The sequence below is a fragment of the Bos grunniens genome, chromosome 2 (assembly GCF_055505025.1).
Source record: "Bos grunniens cultivar Pamir isolate PY7600 chromosome 2, Bosgru_T2T1.0, whole genome shotgun sequence".
Taxonomy (NCBI): Eukaryota; Metazoa; Chordata; class Mammalia; order Artiodactyla; family Bovidae; genus Bos; species Bos grunniens.
This window is the reverse complement of record NC_141166.1, coordinates 74,987,658-75,007,926: the sequence shown is the minus strand read 5'-3', so window position 1 is coordinate 75,007,926 and position 20,269 is coordinate 74,987,658. Positions and strand designations below refer to the sequence as shown.

Sequence of the window (20,269 nt, the reverse complement as noted above, 5' to 3'; positions counted from 1 at the left end):
TCCTCAGTTTGCTTCCCGCGGAGTCTGACGGGAATTGTAGTTCATGGGAGGTACCCACGCCGCCTCATCGGCCAATGAAAAAGAATATATTTCTGAATGATTTGGAGTTTGGGGCTGGGAAATAACCCCAGGGCTGAGGTGAAGCCTTTTCGCCACCCTAATAGAAGAGCGAGAAGGGTTAGAAAAGCGAGTCGGGGAAGAGTATTTTCTCGCAACGTGGTAGGGGTTTTAGATTCCTGCTATTTGCATTCTATTACTTTCAGTTTGTCCCTTTGAAGTCACTTCCGCTTTGGGACGGACACAGGCCAAACCCGTGGCGGGAGTTGGAGATTCTGCAGCGGATACACCAGGTGTGGTCGTCCGGGAGTGGCGTGGCGGGGTAGTTGGTAGTTTCTTGCGTGAGTGATAGGAAGTTGAACAGAATTTAATTGCATTTTGAGAAAGAGTGGGTAAAATGGGATGGGGGTAGTTCCAAAGTCCAAGATGCGGTTCTCCAGCCTCCTTGTCATTCCCGGAGTCTCACTTGTCTTTTGACTTGCCAAGTATTAGATTGCACGCATAAATTTGGGGAGTGTGCCTCTAAAACCTTCACGTCTTCACTTTGACTAAAAGGAAGCGACTCAGAAGTTCTGAGCGAAGTCTTCCCATTTTTACAAACCAACTGAAGGCTGGTTCGAAGAAAAACTGCAGAAGGGCTCATGATTGCTACTTGAGAATAAGCGCATTACTTTTTTTTTAGTAAAGCAGACATTAAACAAGGGTCGACAGGATGCCAACTATAGTACCCCGATGAATACAGATCATCAGAAAGGCGTTGGAGCCAAAAGCCTAAAAAGTTGAACACACTAGGCCCTGTTTGTGCCCCTGTCCGGGTGCTAAGTTGTGTGTGTGTGTTTACCGTTGAACGTTCCCTTTGAGGTTCCTTGGATAACTCATTGATCAAAGGAAATGCAGAAGGTGGTATAAGACAAGTTCTTCCCCCCAACCCCTCCAAAAACAGGACTCCCTCCCCAAACCTGATGGCTTTCACCGTCATTTTGACAGACTTTCTCCGATAAGTTCTTACTCAATTTTCTCTCTTCTTTCGCTGAGACTTTGTCTTAGAAGTTATATTGTAAATATTTATTGAGAATTTAATATTGTGTTAGGCACTATGCTGCCTTCCTGGTGGCGCAGACTGTAAAGAATCTGCCTGCAGTGCGGGAAACCTGGGTTTCATGCCTGGGCTGGGAAGATCCGCTGGAGAAGGAAGGGACAGGCTACCCACTCTTGTATTCTTGCCTGGAGAATCCAATGGACAGAGGAGCCTGGCGGGCTACAGTGCATGGGGTTGCAAAGAGTCTAGTTTAATTGCTAGACTGAGCAATTAAACCCAGGCCAACCAGGCACTATGCCAGATTTAGGAATAGCAGTGCCAAAAAGACAGGCTCCTTATCCAAAAGTAGTGAGGAAGACAGAAGCCAAACAAAATTAATGGTAGGGTTACTTGTTGTATCTCTAAGTCAGATCTTCATTAGTCATGTTTTGCTAGTTTTTTCATTCTACCTGTGGACTAAACTAAGCATATTTTCTCTGGGTTCTTTTTTTTTTTTTTTTTCACTTGAAACACTGATAGGTTTGTTTCCTAGACTCATGAGTGGTGTTTATACATCAACTAGATGATAAATTTTATAGTGTAATACTGGTAGATACAGGAATGTCATCTCACTTTTCAGCCAAACAGTGTTCTGAGTCCTTCAGAGTGTTGCCTCTGTCTTTTTAATGCTAATTGGGGATTTCTTATAATTTAGCAGAAAGTTCTATAGATGCTTAGATTTTTTTTTGTCATGAGTGCTTCCAGTATAAATCAAGTCAATAAATAATAATGATGGTTTTCATTTTATTGACTATTTCCTCTGAGCCAGGAATGGTGTTAAGTGCTTTCAAGAGTGTCTCCTTCAGCAATCTGCAAGGATTGTTCTGTGACATTTTATCGGTGAAGAAATTGGAGCTCAGTGAAGACTAAAAATTTTTTTTATTGGAGTATTAGTTGATTTCAAATGTTGCGTTAGTTTCTCCTGTACAGCAAGGTGAATCAGTTACGTATGTACATATATCCACTCGTAAATATTTTCCCCTTTAGGTCATTACAGAGTATTGAGTAGAGTTCTCTGTGCTATACAGTAGGCCCTTATTAGTTACCTGTTTTATGTATAGTAATGTGTATTTGTCAATGGGCTTCCCAGGTCACTCAGCTGGTAAAGAAGCCATCTGCAGTGCGGGAGACCTGGGTTCAATTCACGGGTTGGGAAGATCCCCTGGAAGAAGGCATGGCATCCCACTCCAGTATTCCTGCCTGGAAAATTCCATGGAGAGAGGAGCCTGGAGGGCTTACAGTGCATGGGGTTGCAAAGAGTCAGACATGACTGAGCGACTAAGCACAGCACAGCACAGCACAGCACATATGTTAATGCCAGTCTCCCACTTTATCTGTCCTCACCCTCAATAAGACTTTAAGGCCTTGGTCAGCAAACTTTGGAGCTGAGATTCACATCCAGCTCTGTCTCATTCCTGAATTCTTAACCACTGCTCACCCTGCCTCTTATTTATTAATTCCCCAATATGTGCCAGGCATATAGTGAGAAATGTGAAATTTCATCCTAGGATTCTAGAACCAATAGTGGCAGTCACTTCCTCTTTTGGTTTTCCTTTGGCATCACATAATACATACTCATTGTATTTAAAAACACAGGAAAATGTAAAAAAGGAAGTAAAGCTCATTAATATTCCTATTGCTCAAAGATACTTCTATTAAATTTTGATGAGTATCTTTTCAGATCTCTATCTTAATAGATACAGACGTGAATGAATAGTATGAGACTACTTTGCTCTTTTGTAAGCTTTCTTGACTCAAAAAGTAGTCTGTGACTATGACTGAAGATCAGTATTATCATTTTTGATGGCTATATAGAATTAGATTGTATATTTCTAACAACCATTTCCTAACTATTTTTAATTGTAAAAAATATATAAACTTTACAATTTTAACCACTTGTAAGTGTACAGTACAGTAGTGTTAAGTATATGCACCTTGTCATGCAACAGATCTGTGGAAAATTTTCATCTTACAAAACTGAAACTCTTTACTTACTGAACAACTTGACTCCTTTTCCTGCCTCTCACAGCCCTTGGCAACCACCATTCTACTTACTGTTTGCAAGAGTTTGACTTTATATGCCTCATATAAGTGAAATCATGAAGTATTTGTCCTTCTGTGATTGGCTTATTTCACTTAGCATCATGCTGTCGTGGTTCGTTCATGTCGTGGCATATGGCTGGATTTCTCTTTTTTTTTTTAAGGCTGAATTAATATTTCATTGCTTGTATAATCAGTATTTTATTTATCCATTCATCTGCCGGTGAACATTTATGTTGCTTCCACTTATTGGCTGTTGTGAATAATGCTTCAGTAAATGTTAATGTCTCTTCAAGATCCTCTGTTTAGTTCTTTTGGACATATGTGTTCTTTTGGATATATGTATATACATATGTATACTTCTGGGTATATAGCTACACCCAGAAGTGGGATCAACTATTAATTTTTAAAAGCAGTGCTATCATGAGTATCATTTTTTTATGCTTTCCTGATTATCCCTTAAATCTAACTTTTTAGGAATAGTGTGATTTTGAATTATTTATTTACTAATACAAAACTGTAATTCCTAAATTGCTTTTCAGAGAGATTATGCCTGTTTTCTTTCCTATTAACAGTGTTTCAGAGCACCAGTTTCCCATCTTTTATTCTATTCAGTCTGATTGTAAAAAGTGATCCATCATTTACTTAATTCTATATAGTTGAATTTGGTTGATGTTGAGCATCTTTTATGTGTACATTATCCATTGTTGTTTAATCTCTTTTGAGTAGACTGTTATCTTTCATAGACTCTTAGTAATTTTAAAGAAATTACTTCATAGGTTTTTAACTCATCATGTATTTTGCTTTTACTCTCATTTTGAATTTGATGTTTTTGACTTTTTAATTCTGTTCTTCTATGACATAGTATAAATTATTTTAGTGTTGAAATTTATGTCTTTTCCCTTATGGTTTCTAGATTATTTGTGATACTTAAAAAAGCTTTATGATGAATAGAAAGTAGATAATAAAACATAATATGTATATGCAATTTTTATTTGTTTTTACATTTGATTTTGAAACCATGTAACCAGATTGGGAGTTGAACCCATGGGTTGGGACTTGGACGTAGCCAAAACCCAGACTGGGACTTGAATCCACAGACTTTTAGCTGAGAGCACACATAATCTTAGGAATTAGTAAAGCTCATGTTCTTGATGTCTTATCACAGCAAGCATTGAATGAGAAAGAAACCCATAGGCAAGAAATGGATTTATTTTGAGAGAAACACAGTCCATAGGCAGTGTGGGCCATCTCAAAAGGTGACAGAGGCCACAGTCTGTGGGGTTGACAGTTTTTATGTTGTTTAGTTGCTAAGTCATGGCTGACACTTCTGGACCCCACAAACTGCAGTACACCACGCTTCCCTGTCCTTCACTATTTTCCACAGTTTGCTCAGACTCATGTCCATTGAATCGGTGATGCCATCCAACAACCTCATCCTGTCACCCCTTCTCCTCCTGCCCTTAATCTTTGCCAGCATCAGGGTGTTTTCTAATGAGTCAGCTCTTTGCATCAGGTGGCCCAAGTATTGGGTCTTCAGCTTAAGCATCAATCATTCCAATGAACCTTCAGTATTGATTGCTTTGATCTCCTTGCTGCACAAGGGACTCAAGAGTCTGCTCCAACACCACAATTTGAAAACATCATTTCTTTGGCACTCAGCATTGTTTATGGTCCAACTCTCACATCCATTCATGACTACTGGAAACCATAGCTTGGAGTATATGGACCTTTGTCAGCAAAGTGATGTCTCTGCTTTTTAATACACTGTGTAGGTTTGTCATAGCTTTTCTTCCAGAGAATAAGTGTCTTTTAATTTTGTGACTGCAGTGATTTTGGAGCCCAAGAAAATAAAATCTGCCATTGTTTCCACTTTTCCTGCATCTGTTTGTCACAAAGTGATGGGACCGGATACCATAATCTTAGTTTTTTGAATGTTGAGTTTTAAGCCAGCTTTTTTACTCTCCTCTTTCATTTTCATCAACAGGCTCTTTAGTTCCTCTTCACTTTCTATATATGGTAACATCTGCATATCTGAGGTTGTTGATATTTCCCCAGGCAATCTTGATCCCAGCTTGTGCTTCATCTAGCCTTCCATTTCCCATGATGCACTCTGCATATAAATTAAATAAGTACAGTGACAGTATATAGCCTTGACATACTCCTTTTCTGATTTTGAACCAGTCTGTTTTTCCATGTCCATTTCTAACTGTTGCTTCTTGTCCTGCATACAGGTTTCCTAGGAGTCAGGTAAGGTGATCTGGTATTCCTATTTCTTTAAGAATGTTCCACAGTTTATTGTGATCCACTCAGTCAAAGACTTTAGTGTAGTCAATGAATCAGAAGTAGATGTTTTTCTGGAGTTCCCTTGCTTTTTCTGCGATCCAATGGATGCTGGCAATTTGATCTCTGGTTCCTTTGCCTTTTCTAAATCCAACTTGTACATCTGAAAGTTCTTGGTTCACATACTGGTGAAGCCTAGTTTAAAGGATTTTGAACATTACCTTGCTAGTGTGTGAAATGAGTGCAGTTGTATGCATTTTTAACATTCTTCCACATTGCCCTTCTTTGGGATTGGAACGAAAACTGACTTTTTCCAGTCCTGTGGCCAGTGCTGAGTTTTCCAAATTTGCTGGCATATTGAGTGCAGTGCTTTCACAGCATCATCATTTAGGATTTGAAATAGCTCAGCTGATATTCCATTACTCCACTAGTTTTGTTGGTAGTAATGCTTCCTAAGGCCTACTTGACTTCACACTCCTGGATGTCTGGCTCTAGGTGAGTGACCGCACTGTCTGGTTATCTGAGTTGTTACCACCTTTTTTTTTGTATAGTTATTCTCTGTATTCTTGCCACCTCTTCTTAATCTCTTCTGCTTCTCTTAGATCCTTGCTGTTTCTGTCCTTTATTGTGCCCATCTTTGCATGAAGTATTCCCCTGTTATCTCTAACTTTCTTGAAGATATTTCCAGTCCTTCCCATTCTGTTGCTTTCCTCTATTTCTTTTCATTGTTCACTTAAAAAGAAAGACTTTTTCTTATCTCTCCATACTGTTCCCTGCAACTCTGCATTCAGTTCGGTATATCTTTCTCTTTCTCCTTTGCATTTTACTTCTCTTCTTTTCTCAGCTATTTGTAAGGCCTTCTTAGATAACCACTTTGACTTCTTGTATTTCTTTTTCTTTTGGATGGTTTTGGTTACCACCTCCTATACAGTGGTATAAACCTCCATCCTTAGTTCTTCAGTCACTGTCTACCAGATCTAATCCTTTGAGTCTATTTGTTTTTATGTTTTGTTCAGTCACTCATTCGTCTCCAACTCTTTGCAACCCCATAAACTGCATGACACCAGGCTTCCCTGTCCTTCACCATCTCCCAAGCTTGCTCAAACTCATGCCCATTGAGTCAGTGATGCATCTCCTCCTCTCTTGTCCCCTTTCCCTGCCTTCAATGTTTCCCAGTATCAGGGTTTTTTCTTATGAGTCAGCTGTTCGCATCAGGTAGCCAAAGGATTGGAGATTCAGCTTTAGCATCAGTCCTTCCAATGAATATTCAGGGTTGATTTCCTTTAGGAATGACTGGTTTGATCTCCTTGCAGTCCAAGGGACTCTCAAGGAGTCTTCTCCAACACCACGGTTCAAAAGCATCAATTCTTCGACGTTCAGCCTTCTTTATAGTCCAACTCTCACATCCATACATGACTACTGGAAAAACCATAGCCTTGACTAGATGGACCCTTGTTGGCAAAGTAATGTCTCTGCTTTTTAATATGCTGTCTAGGCTGGTTATAGCTTTTCTTCCAAGGAACAAGCATCTTTTAATTTCATGGCTACAGTCACCATCTGCAATGGTTTTGGAGTCCAAGAAAAAGTCTGTCACTGTTTCCATTGTTTCCCCATTTGCCATGAAGTGACGGGACCGATGCCGTGATCTTTGTTTTTTGAATGTTGAAGTTTAAGCCAGCTGTTTTACTCTCCTCTTTCACTTTCATCAAGAGGCTCTTTAGTTCCTCTTCTCTTTCTGCCATAAGGGTGCTGTCATCTGCATATCTGAGATTATTCATATTTTTCCCTGCAGTCTTGATTCCAGCTTGTACTTCATCCAGCCCTGCATTTCACATGATGTACTCAAATATAAGTTAAATAAGCTGGTGACAATATGCAGCCTGGACGTACTTCTTTCCCAATTTGGAACCAGTTCGTTGTTCCATATCCAGTTCTGTTACTTCTTGACCTGCATACAGGTTTCTCAGGAGGCAGCTAAGGTGGTCTAGTATTCCCATCTCTTGATAAGAATTTTACACAGTTTTTTGTAATCTACACAAAGGCTTTAGCATAGTCATTGCTCAGTCGTGTTCGACTCTTTGTGACCCCATGGGTTATATAGCCTACGAGGCTCCTCCGTCCATAAGATTCTCCAGGCAAGAATACTGGAGCGGGTTGCCATTTCCTTCTCCAGGGGATCTTACCCACCCAAGGATTGAACCCGGGTCTCCCGTCTTGCAAGCAGACGCCTTTACCATCTGAGCCACCATGGATATTTTTCAATGAAGCAGAAGTAGATGTTTTTCTGGAATTGTCTTGCTTTGTCTATGAGCTAACCGATGTTAGCAATTTGATCCCTGGTCCCTCTTCCTTTTCTAAATCAGGTAATTTCATAGGCTAATGAGTGGGAAGAGTATTCCAAATATTTGGGGGAAGGAGTGGGGATTTCTAGGAATTGGGCCACTGCCCATTTTTTGGTCCTTTATGGTTAGCGTTAGAACTGTCATGGTGCCTGTGTATGTATCATTTAGCTTGTTGATATGTTACAATGAATATATACTGAGGCTCAAGGTCTAGTGGAAGTCAAATATGTGCTGTCTTGAACCTATTTGGTTCCAATAAGTTTATGTCATATCGTCAGACGATGTTCTTCTTTTAAAGGTTGTGCCCTGCCCTCCTCCCACCTGTTTCAGTTTCACAATTTATATATACTTGGTTTTGTTTGGGTTCTCTTCTCTTTGATTGTTCTGTCTTTTCTTTGACTCGTACCATACCCATTTTCTTAATTTCTGTAACTTTATGTTTTTGTATCTGGTATGGTGTGCTTTCACTACTTTAGATATTTTCTTGCCGTTCTCACATTTTCTTGCTTTTTATTAGGTGGATTTTGGTGTCATTTTGTCAAGTTAAAAACAAATATCTGCACATTTTATTTTTTGGCTCCACTGTGTAGCATGCAGGATCTTAGCTCCCAGTTTAGAACCGAACCCTTTCACCCTGGAGATAAAGGGCAGAGTCTTAAACACTGGACTGCCAAGGAAGTCTCAATATCTGTACTTTTATATTTTAACAAAATACAAGTTTGACATTTTTACAGATGTAGAATACTACCTAAAGGCATATTTCATTTCATATTAACAATACAGAATTTTTCATTGTAGAGTCAAGGTTAATTGGGGCATTCTGTGCTTTGTTAAAATATGTTTTTATTAGAGTTAGATCTAAATGGTGATACTTTAAGAGCACATGTAATTTTTAAACTTATATACTTACTTTTTATACAGAGGCTAATATTTTGTAGGGGCTTTCTGTAGGATCTGATCACTTCTGAATGCTTTTATTTCTATTTGTAACTACTTATTCTACTGTGTCTTTTCAGAGTACCTCACATTCACCCTATCTCCTTAATGTGTTCATCTTCTTTTTTACTCTCTATATCAATTGTATATTTGGTCAAGAAATATTGAGCATCTCTTATGAAAGGTATTAGGTAATGGTCAAGAAGATGGGCTCCAGGCTGGGAAGGCTTGATTGTGAGATCTTCCTTGTACTCCTTCAGTGACCTTTGGCAGAATACTTAACTATCCAGTGCCATTGTTTTCGTATCTGTAAAACTGAGACAAAGGAAATTGCAGGCCATTGTTAACCTAAAATGATTTAATATATGTAAAACATTTAATATATGCCTGGTGTTTAGTGGGTTCTGGATTTTGTTAATATTATTTTTATTGACCTGGGCTAATACTAGAGTGATGCTTCCTAAGGCCCCCTTGACTTCACACTCCAGGATGTTGGAATCTAGGTGAGTGATCACATCATTAATTGTGGTTATCCGGGTCCTTAAGATTTTTTTTTGTACAGTTCTTCTGTGTGTTCTTGCCACCTCTTCTTAATATCTTCTGCTTCTGTTAGGTCTATACCATTTTTGTGCTTTATTCTGCCCATCTTGGCATGAAATAGTTCCTTAGTATCTCTAATTTTCTTGAAGCAACCTCTAGTCTTTCCCATTTGGTTGTTTTCCTTTATTTCTTTGCATTGTTTACTTCAGAAGGTTTTCTTATCTCTCCTTGCTTTTCTTTGGAATTCTGCATTCAGATGGATATAGCTTTCGTTTTCGCCTTTGCCTTTCAGTTCAGTTCATTTCAGTTCAGTCGCTCAGTCGTGTCCAACTTTGCATCCCCATGAATTGCAGCACGCCAGGCCTCCCTGTCCATCACTAACTCCCAGATTTCACTCAAACTCACATCCATCGAGTCAGTGATGCCATCCAGCCATCTCATCCTCTGTCGTCCCCTTCTCCTCCTGCCCCCAATCCCTCCCAGCATCAAAGTCTTTTCCAGTGAGTCAACTCTTCGCATGAGGTGGCCAAAGAATTTCAGCTTTAGCATCAGTCCTTCCAAAGAACACCCAGGACTGATCTCCTTTAGGATGGACTGGTTGGATCTCCTTGCAGTCCAAGGGACTCTCAAGAGTCTTCTCCAACACCACACTTCAAAAGCATCAATTCTTTGGCGCTCAGCTTTCTTCACAGTCCAACTCTCACATCCATACATGCTGGAAAAACCATAGCCTTGACTAGATGGACCTTTGTTGGCAAAGTAATGTCTCTGCTTTTGAATGTGCTATCTAGGTTGGTCATAACTTTCCTTCCAAGGAGTAAGCGTCTTTTAATTTCATGGCTGCAGTCACCATCTGCAGTGATTTTGGAGCCCCCAAAAATAAAGTCTGACCCTGTTTCCACTGTTTCCCCATCTATTTCCCATGAAGTGATGGGACAGGATGCCATGATCTTCGTTTTCTGAATGTTGAGCTTTAAGCCAACTTTTTCACTCTCCTCTTTCACTTTCATCAAGAAGCTTTTTAGTTCCTCTTCACTTTCTGCCATAAGGGTGGTGTCATCTGCATATCTGAGGTTATTGATATTTCTCCCGGCAATCTTGATTCCAGCTTGTGCTTCTTCCAGCCCAGCATTTCTCATGATGTACTCTGCATATAAGTTAGCTTCTCTTTTTTCTCAGCTCTTTGTAAGGCGTCCTCCGACACCCATTTTGCCTTTCTTTTTCTTGGAGATGGTTTTGATCACCGCCTCCTGTACTTGTTAACGAACTTCCATCCATAGTTCTTCAGGCACTCTGTCTATCAGATCTGTTGCTTAGAATCTATTTGTCACTTCCACTGTATAATCTTAAGGGATTTGATTTAGGTCATACCTGAGTGGCCTAGTGATTTTCCCTACTTTTTTCAATTTAAGTCTGAATTTTGCAATAAGGAGTTCATGTTCTGAGCCACAGTCAACTCTGGTCTTGTTTTTGCCGACTGTATAGAGCTTCTCCACCTTTGGCTGCAAAAAATATAATCAATCTGGTTTTGTATTGGCCGTTTGGTGATGTCCATGTGTAGAATCATCTCTTGTAGGAAGAGGGTGTTTGCTATGACCAAACAAGTTTGCCAAGTTTTGCTCTCTTAGCAAAACTCTGTTAGCCTTTGTCCTGCTTCATTTTGTACTCCAAGGCCAAACTTGTCTGTTACTCCAGGTATCTCTTGACTTCCTACTTTTGAATTCCCTTCCCCTTTGATGAAAAGGACATCTTTTTTGGTGTTAGTTACAGAAGAACACAATAAACTGTGGAAAATTCTGAAAAAGATGGGAATACCAGACAACCTGACCTGACTCTTGAGAAACCTATATGCAGGTCAGGAAGCAACAGTTAGAACTGGACGTGGAACAACAGACTGGTTCCAAATAGGAAAAGGAGTACGTCAAGGCTGTATATTGTCACCCTGCTTATTTAACGTATATGCAGAGTACATCATGAGAAATGCTGGGCTAGAAGAAGCACAAGCTGGAATCAAGATTGCCGGGAGAAATATCAATAAGCTCAGATATACAGATGACACCTCCCTTATGGCAGAAAGTGAAGAGGAACTAAAAAGCCTCTTGATGAAAGTGAAAGAGGAGAGTGAAAAAGTTGGCTTAAAGCTCAACATTCAGAAAACGAAGATCATGGCATCCTGTCCCATCACTTCATGGGAAATAGATGGGGAAACAGTGGAAACAGTGTCACTTTAATTTTTGGGGTTCCAAAATCACTACAGATGGTGACTGCAGCCATGAAATTAAAAGATATTTACTCCTTGGAAGGAAAGTTATGACCAACCTAGATAGAATATTAAAAACCAGAGATATTACTTTGCCAACAAAGGTCTGTCTAGTCAAGGCTATGGTTTTCCAGTGCTCATGTATGGATGTGAGAGTTGGACTGTGAAGAAAGCTGAGTGCCAAAGAATTGATGCTTTTGAACTGTGGTGGTGGAGAAGACTCTTGAGAGTCCCTTGCACTGCAAGGAGATCCTGCCAGTTCACCCTAAAGGTGGTCAGTCTTGGGTGTTCATTGGAAGGACTGATGCTGAAGCTGAAACTCCAATACTTTGGCCACCTCATGCAAAGAGTTGACTCCTTGGAAAAGACTTTGATGCTGGGAGGGATTGGGGGCAGGAGGAGAAGGGGATGACAGAGGATGAGATGGCTGGATGGCATCACCGACTCGATGGATATAAGTTTGAGTGAACTCCGGGAGTTAGTGATGGATAGGGAGGCCTGGCGTGCTGCAATTCATGGGATCGCAAAGAGTTGGACGCAACTGAGCGACTGAACTGAACTGAACTGATAGAAGGTCTTGTTAGGTCTTCATAGAACCATTCAACTTCAGCTTTTTTGGCATTAGTGGTTGGGGCATAGACTTGGATCACTGTCATATTGTATGGTTTTCCTTGGAAACGAACAGAGATCATCCTGTCATTCTTGAAATTGCATCCAAGTACTGCTTTTCGGATTCTCTTGTTCAATATGAGGGCCTTGGAATCATCACTGTGAACAAAGCTAGTGGAGGTAATGGAATTCAGCTGAGCTATTTCAAATCCTAGAAGATGATGCTGTTAATGTGCTGCATTCAGTATGCCAGCAAATTTGGAAAACTCAGCCGTGGCCACAGGATTGGGAAAGTTCAGTTTTCATTCCAATCCCAAAGAAGGGCAATGCCAAAGGATGCTCAAACTACCACACAATTGCTCTCATTTCATATGCTAGCAAAGTAATGCTGAAAATTCTCCAAGCTAGGCTCCAGCTTCAACGGTACATGAACCAAGAACTTCCAGATGTTCTAGCTGGATTTAGAAAAGGCAAAGGAACCAGAGATCAAATTGCCAACATCCATTGGATCATAGAACAAGCAAGACAATTCTAGAAAAGCATCTGCTTTACTGACTATGTTAAAGCCTTTGACTGTGTGGATCACAACAAACTGTAAAATGCGTAAAGAGATGGGAATACCAGACCACCTTAGCTGCCTCCTGAGAAACCTGTATGCAGGTGAAGAAGCAACAGGACCGGACATGGAACCAGACATGGAACAATGGACTGCTTCCAAATTGGGATAGGAGTTTGTCAAGGCTGTGTATTGTCACTAGCTTATTTAACTTATATTTGAGTACATCATGTGAAATGCAGGGCTGGATGAAGCACAAGCTGGAATCAAGATTGCAGGGAGAATTATCAATAACCTCAGATATACAGATGATAGCACCCTTATAGCAGCAAGCAAAGAGGAACTAAAGAGCTTCTTGATGAAAATGAAGGAGGAGAGTGAAAAGGCTGGCTTAAAATTCAACATTCAGAAAAGTAACATCATGGCATCCGGTCCGATTACTTCATGGAAAATAGATGGGACACAATGGAAACAGTGACACTTTATTTTCTTGGGCTCCCAAATCACTGCAGATGGTAACTGCAGCCATGAAATTGAAAGACACTTGCTGCTTGGAAGAAAAGCTATGGCAAACCAAGACAACATATTGAAAAACAGAGACATTACCTTGCCGACAAAGGTCCATCTAGTCAAAGCTATGGTTTTTCCAGTAGTCATGTATGGATATGAGAGTTGGACCATAAAGAAGTCTGAGCGCCAAAGAACCAATGCCTTTTAACTGTGGTGTTGGAGAAGGCTCTTGAGAGTCCCTTGAACTGCAAGGAGATCAAACCAGTCACTCCTAAAGGAAATCAATCCTGAATATTCATTGGAAGGACTGATGCTGAAGCTCTAATACTTTGGCCACCAGATGTGAAGAGCCAACTCATTAGAAAAAACAATGATGCTGGGAAACATTTAAGGCAGGAGGAGAATGGAACGACAGCGAAGGAGATGGTTGGATGGTATCACTGACACATATTGATATGGCACCACTGACTCATATTGGTATAGCAGATATTAGATATGGTAGTTTTAAAATTGACATGAGTTTGAACAAGCTCCAGGAGATGATGAAGAACAGCGAAGCCTAGCATGTTGCTGTCCATGGGGTCGCAAATAGTCAGACACAACTTAGCGACTGAACCACAATGCTAGAGTGAGTGTGTGCCTACTTCGTCACTTCCGTCTTGTCCAACTCTTTGCGACCCTATTGACTGTAGCCTCCCAGGCTTATTTGTCCATAGGATTCTCCTAGCAATAATACAAGGATAAATAATAGTTTACCTTGCCCTCCTCCAGGGATCTTCCTGACCCAGGGATTGAACCCATTTCTCATATATCTTCTGCTTTGGCAGGTGTGTTCCTTACTACTAGTGCCACCTGGGAAACCCAATACTAGTGTACTGAAGTAAAACAGGATGAAAAGTTTGTGGTCCTTGACTTTATAAAGACAGTCTAATGAGAGAGAAAACAAATGAAAATAATTTTCAATCACAGGAAGTGCATAAAGGAAGTGAACTGATACTAAGGTAAATGTAGGAGAGTCCTACTGGGAAGTACTGCACACAGGCTTGGGGTGGGTGATGTCTGTCAGAGTGGGAAGAAATGAATGGATTTGTGATATGTTTGGGGAATAGTTAATAATTAATCAATTTAATGTGGTTAAAGAAGAAGTAAAAATCAAGAATGAACTCAATTTACTGGTTTGAGTAACTTCATGATCGCACTACTACTGAGAGAGTTGGTCAGGGAGCACACAGTTTGGTAGAGAATAGAAGACTTTGGTTTTGGACATTTAGGCTAGAGATGTCTGTATGTGTGGTCAGACCAGCCAAGATGGCTGTTCTGTTGTGCTCTGCGCCCTGCCTGCTCCACCAGTCACCTATACCCACTTACCTATACCCTATATAGGTAAGTCTATATATAGGTAAGTATAATATATAGGTGAGTATATATATACTTCACCTATAGCCTACTTACCTGACTGACCTTCCTGCTTATATTTCGTCTGGCCAACTAGTGATTGCTTTTATCAAAGAGATCTTGAGGGTGGGCTTCTCTCCTGGTTTCCCAGGTAACTAATACACCCACCAGACATCAATTCCCCACCTAACCCCAGGGAGCAAAGGCTGCTGCCTTGTCCTGCCTGCTGTTAACAGCATGTGGTGGGATACCTCTCCAGGACCCTGCTTTCAGATGTGTAAATGCCCTCATCCATTAAACTGCTGTCTCTGTTGCTAACTCCAGGCTCTTTCTTCTATCTTAAAACTGGGAAAGTGCAGGCCTTATAGGCCTGTGGGGTGCAGCCCAGCACTTTGAGACATCCAAGGTGACCAAGGCAGGTAATTAGATGTAGGAGTCTGAAGCTAAGAGATTATATAATGTATTACCCAGACTATTTGTAGTACCCCTCTAAAAGATTGTCCTTGTCCCCACATCCATTCTTCCAAATTTGACAAGGTAATCTTTGTAAAGTAGTGACTTGGTTAAACTCTAGGAAAGGCTCCCAATTTCTTACAGAATAAAGCCTAAACTCCTTTTTTAATATGGCATAAGGAAACCTCCCTGACCTGACCTATTTTTACTTCTTTACCACTTGTCACAAAGCATCTAATTTTTTAGCTATGCTAAACTGCTTAAGATTCTCTGAAACTTTATGGTTTTGCAAATATGGCCTGTTTCTCTCTAGAATTTCCTTGATTTTCCATCAGCAAACTCCCCTCTTCTTCAAGTTTTGAGTTACATCAAGTATTTAAATAAGGTGTACAGCATTCCAAGCATTTTTTCTAAGTGAAGCCTTCTTTGATTGCTTGCTGCCTCACATGGTTCAACACTCCCACTTATGTGTGGTATTGTTATATGTATTTCTTTCATAGCACTTACTGCATTGTGTTGCAATTATTTGTTTATAACTCTTATTTCTGTCTTAGATTTAGCTGGAGTGTAAGGCTCCAATGGCACAAAGTCATCTTTGTTTACCTGGCACCCTCTGCAATGCCTAATACATAAAAGACACTTAACAATTATTTGTTGAATGAATGATTTTAAGAGGCAGTGTTGCATAATAGCAAAATTCAGACTTTACATTAGACCAATCAGAGTTCTAGACTTAATATCACCACTTACTAACTAGTGATAAATGATTAAATATCTCTGAACCTTAGTTTTCTTGTCCTTAATGTGAGGATAATGATAACTTATCTTTGTGAGTTGTTTTGAGAATTATAGATTTTCTAAATTTTCCTAGTGTACTGCCTGACAGAAAGAGATCATTCATTAGTGGGAGTTGTTTTGTCTTTCTGAAAACAGTTCCCTGTAGAATGAAAGATTGTAGTGTCCTTGCTTTTAAAGTAATTAGACATTAGATATGGAAATATTAAAGTCCCATCAGTTATTTTAAAAATATGTAATTTTATAGTTTCCTGAACTTGATCTTTTATCATTTTAGAATATAATTCAATTTTATTAACAAAGTGAAAGTGAAGTCGCTCAGTCATGTCTGACTCTTAGCGACCCCACGGACTGCAGCCCACCAGGCTACTCCATCTGTGGGATTTTCCAGGCAAGAGTACTGGAGTGGGTTGCCATTTCCTTCTCCAATGCATGAAAGTGAAAAGTGAAAGTGAAGTCGCTCAGTCGTGTTTGACTCTTAGCGATCCCATGGACTGCAGCCTACCAGGCTCCTGCATCCATGGGATTTTCCAGGCAAGAGTACTGGAGTGGGGTGCCATTGCCTTCTCCTTTATTAACAAAATGTGATGTTAATTTATTAAATTTAGTTTGTAACTTACTGACAATCCTTAAATATACCTATCTCAGATAAAACACAAAGCTGAATCTACTTTATTATGAAACTATGAAGTATGGTAAAATATGGAATAGGTACATTTATAAATTCTGATGAAATCTGAAGAGTTTCTAAGATTTGAGTATGTGATTTTGTGGGTAATAACTGAAAGTATCTGAGTAGGTAAGTGACATCTTCATAGACTGCCTTTTCAAACTCATATTCAAAGTGCTGTTGTTTTTGTGAGCGTGTGTGTAACTGAACAGGACCCTGTAGGGCCTTCCCAGGACAGACCCCTCTGTCATATCCTCTGCTTTAGCTCCTCTGTGTTACCTAGATAATAGTCTCTGATGCCCATTTCCTGAGTGGTTTTACAGCGGCTAAAGTGAAAGTGTTAATTGCTCAGTCGTTTCTGACTCTCCTGTGTCCATGGAATTCTCCAGGCAAGAATACTGGGGTGGGTAGTCATCCCTTTCTCCAGGGGATCTTCCAGACCCAGGGATCAAATCCACATCTCCTGCATTGCAGGCAGGATCTTTACTGTTTGATTCTTTACAGCTGCTAAAACCCCCACCAACTGGAAGAAATTAACTACTTAATTGTTGACCTTGAGTACATAGCCCCTACAGCCTACAGGTGCCTAAGGATTGATAATGTTAACCCCTGTGACACCACCCTGTTACCGCACCTTCAACCAGTCAGAGAATTATGCACAGCTGATCACATGCCCTGGGATGCCCCTCCCTTTCCTTGCCTTTAAAAATGGTTTGCTGAAACCTTTTGCGGATTTCAGGCTTTTGGAGCACTACACTTTCCTTCATCACAGCCTGGTGTCAGTAGATTGGCTTTACTGCATGTCAGCGTGTGGACCCGAGTTTGTTTTGGTAACTTGTGTTTGCTGGATCTGTGTACTTTAGAGCAGAGTTGTTCAGTAGACTTCCATATTCACCATTTGTGGGAAGTAGCAATTTATTTTAGCTCAATTTGTATTTCCAATAAGGAACTTGGAATTATTTCTGTTAATACATGCTTATTTCTGTACTTGGGAAAGCACTGGTGTTACTAGCTTGTAGTCCTCCTCCCTCATCTTTGACTACCTGCTTCCTATTATCAGTGGATGGAAGGAGAGGAGGAATGAGTAATCAAATTGCTTGTCATAGGTCACCCAAGATTTATTTAAAATATTTTTACATTTATTTGTGTCCATGTAACCAAATTGCTGTAGTAATTAGGACCATTTCCACTAACAATTTTTGTTTGGGATGAATTTATAAAATTTAGTTACCTAGATTAACTGAACTTGTGTTTACATTTAATTTTACTTATTTGGCAGTACTGGGTCTTAATTGCAACATGTAGAATCTTTAGATTTGGCATGCAGACTCTTAGCTGTGGCATATGGGACCTAAATCCCTAAGCAGGGATTGAACCAGGGCCCCCTGCATTGGCCACTGGACCACCATGGAAAACCCTGAACTTGTTTTTAAATTGAACAGAAGATTTGCTTGATACTATGTAGCCTAGAATTTTCTAATACCTTGATATTCTAACATGAAGCCATATTTAATCCATATTTAATAAACTACCCCCTCTCTAATCTTAATCACTTTGCAAACTGTGTCATTTTCCCTGCTATAACTTGAACTTAGTTTACTTTCTGTCTACCTACACTCTGACTTCTACATTTGAATGCACACCTTAGCTAATCTGGTATGTTAGGTTTTTAGTTCCTCAACTGCCATATTGCTGGTGAACTTTATTTTCACACTAGTTCAGCTATGCACTCCAGTGGTCCCATCTTCTACTGTCTCATCTCTAGGAATTATTCTACCTCTAGACTGTTTAATCATGGTCCCTGTCCTTTGAAGTTTTTTTTTTTTAATTTCTTTTTGGCTGTGCTGCAGTGTTCTTGTTGCTGCTCGGGCTTTTCTAGTGGCAAACAGTGGGGGACTACTCTCTAGCTGCGGTGTGCGGGCTTATTGCAGTGACTTCTCTTGTTGCAGAGCATGGGCGTTAAGGACAGCAGGCTTCAGTGGTTGTGGCCTCTGAGCTCTAGAGCACAGGCTCAGTAGTTGTGGCCCATGGGCTTAGTGGCTCTAAGGTATGTGGGATCTTCCCAGATCAGGGATCAAACCCATGTCCTCTGCATTGGCTGGCTGATTCTTTACCACTGAGCCATCAGGGAAGCTCCTGAAATTTTAATACAACAAATAATATCAAGTGCATAGTACCGGGCACTGGTCTAGGTGCATGGAATACACCAGAAGCAAAACAGACAAAAATCTATGCCCTTTGGAGAGTTTATAGCCTAGTGGAAAGAGACAAAAACAAAACAAAACAAAAAACCCATAGTATGTAAATTATATAGTGTTTTACAAGTTGATGAGTGTTATCAAGAAAGAAAAACTAGAGCAGGTAAGAGATAAAAGGGAGTTCAATTTTTTTGTCTTAAAAAATTTAAGATATATAGTCACAAGAATGGTACAAATATGCTCTTGACCCAGAATCACATGTTGTTAATGTTTTGTCATATTTACTTTAAAATTCTCTCTCAAAAATATGTAACACTTTATGAATTTGTGTGTCCTTCTTGTGCAGGAGCCATGTGAATGTTCTCTGTATTGTTCTAATTTTACTGTATGTGCTGCCTAAGCAAGCAGAAACATTGTAGTTTTAAATAAGGTGGTCAAGTTAAGTGTTCGTTGAGAGATTGGCATTTTAGGAAAGTCTAGAAGGCAAAAAGGGAAGTAGCCATGCAAAGAGGAAGCAGTGAGAGATGGGGATGAGGAGAGGTATAGGCAGATGGACCAGCTGGTATGGAGTCCAAAGCAGAAACATGTAAGAACATAAGTTTGACAGGAAAAAGTGAGGTGGGAGGTAATAGGAGAAGGGTGCAGAGTGTAGAAGGGCTCGTAAACTATTAACACAGATTTTATCCAGGTAAAATCAGGAGTCACCAAGGAGTTCTGAGAAGTAATGTGATCAGATTTACTTTGTAAAAGTATTTATTTCACTGACTGCTGAATTGAGAGGAGCACAGTGGCATCTGGAGTATCAAGCTGTTGCAAGAATTCAGGCTTAGAGGTAACAGGATGGTGGCTCAGATCAGGCGAGTAGATGTGGAGGTTGTACGAAATGGTGGGATTCAGGATATGTTTTGAATGTAGAGCCAACAGGAGATGGTGGTGGATTGGATGTGCACTGTGAGGCAAAGCCTGAAGTCTAGGAATTAGTGTGAGTAACTGGCAAGATGGGATGGGGAAGACCCTTGATGGCGTATGGTTTGAGAGAAAGATCTAGAGTTCATTTTGGTCAGAGTAAGTTTGAGATGTCTGTTAGACTTCTAGGTAAATATGTCTGGTTGAATATGCAAACAAATCTGAAGTTAAGAAGAGGTCTGATCTTTGCATATGCCTATGGGAGTCATTCGGAGAAGGCAATGGCACCCCACTCCAGTACTCTTGCTTGGAAAATCCCACGGACAGAGGAGCTGTTAGGCTGCAATCCATGGGGTCGCTAAGAGTCGGACACGACTGAGTGACTTCACTTTCACTTTTCACTTTCATGCATTGGAGAAGGAAATGGCAGCCTACTCCAGTGTTCTTGCCTGGAGAATCCCAGGGACGGGGGAACCTAGTGGGCTGCCGTCTATGGGGTCGCACAGAGTCGGACACGACTGAAGTGACTTAGCATAGCATAGCATAGCATAGCATATGGGAGTCATTGGCATAGAAATAGTATTTAAAGCCATGAAACTAATGAGATCTCTAAAGGAGAGAGCAGAAGATGCTAAAACCTG

At 40.3% G+C, this 20,269-nt stretch overlaps 1 protein-coding gene and 1 non-coding gene across 12 annotated transcripts in view; one reads left to right on the top strand and one right to left on the bottom strand.

Annotated features, from left to right (window-relative positions):
- The first annotated feature begins 286 nt into the window (after window positions 1–286).
- The window catches only part of ZRANB3 (zinc finger RANBP2-type containing 3), a 301,572-nt gene continuing 281,589 nt past the window's right edge, over window positions 287–20,269 (top strand). For 8 of the 11 annotated variants that reach the window (XM_086350708.1, XM_086350737.1, XM_086350767.1 and 5 more), the window contains exon 1: window positions 287–350. Coding sequence is in view for 1 of the 11 variants with exons in the window: in XM_086350663.1 (XP_086206789.1) it covers window positions 17,205–17,354 (150 nt within the window). In the remaining 10 variants the exon portion in view is untranslated. Of the gene's footprint in view, window positions 351–17,154; window positions 17,355–20,269 lie in introns of those variants that run through there. The other 3 variants (XR_015145498.1, XM_086350663.1, XM_086350681.1) reach the window with 2 other exon arrangements.
- Window positions 19,024–19,130, bottom strand: LOC147378248 (U6 spliceosomal RNA). The gene has a single exon (XR_015153557.1). It is a non-coding gene; the product is annotated as a U6 spliceosomal RNA (small nuclear RNA).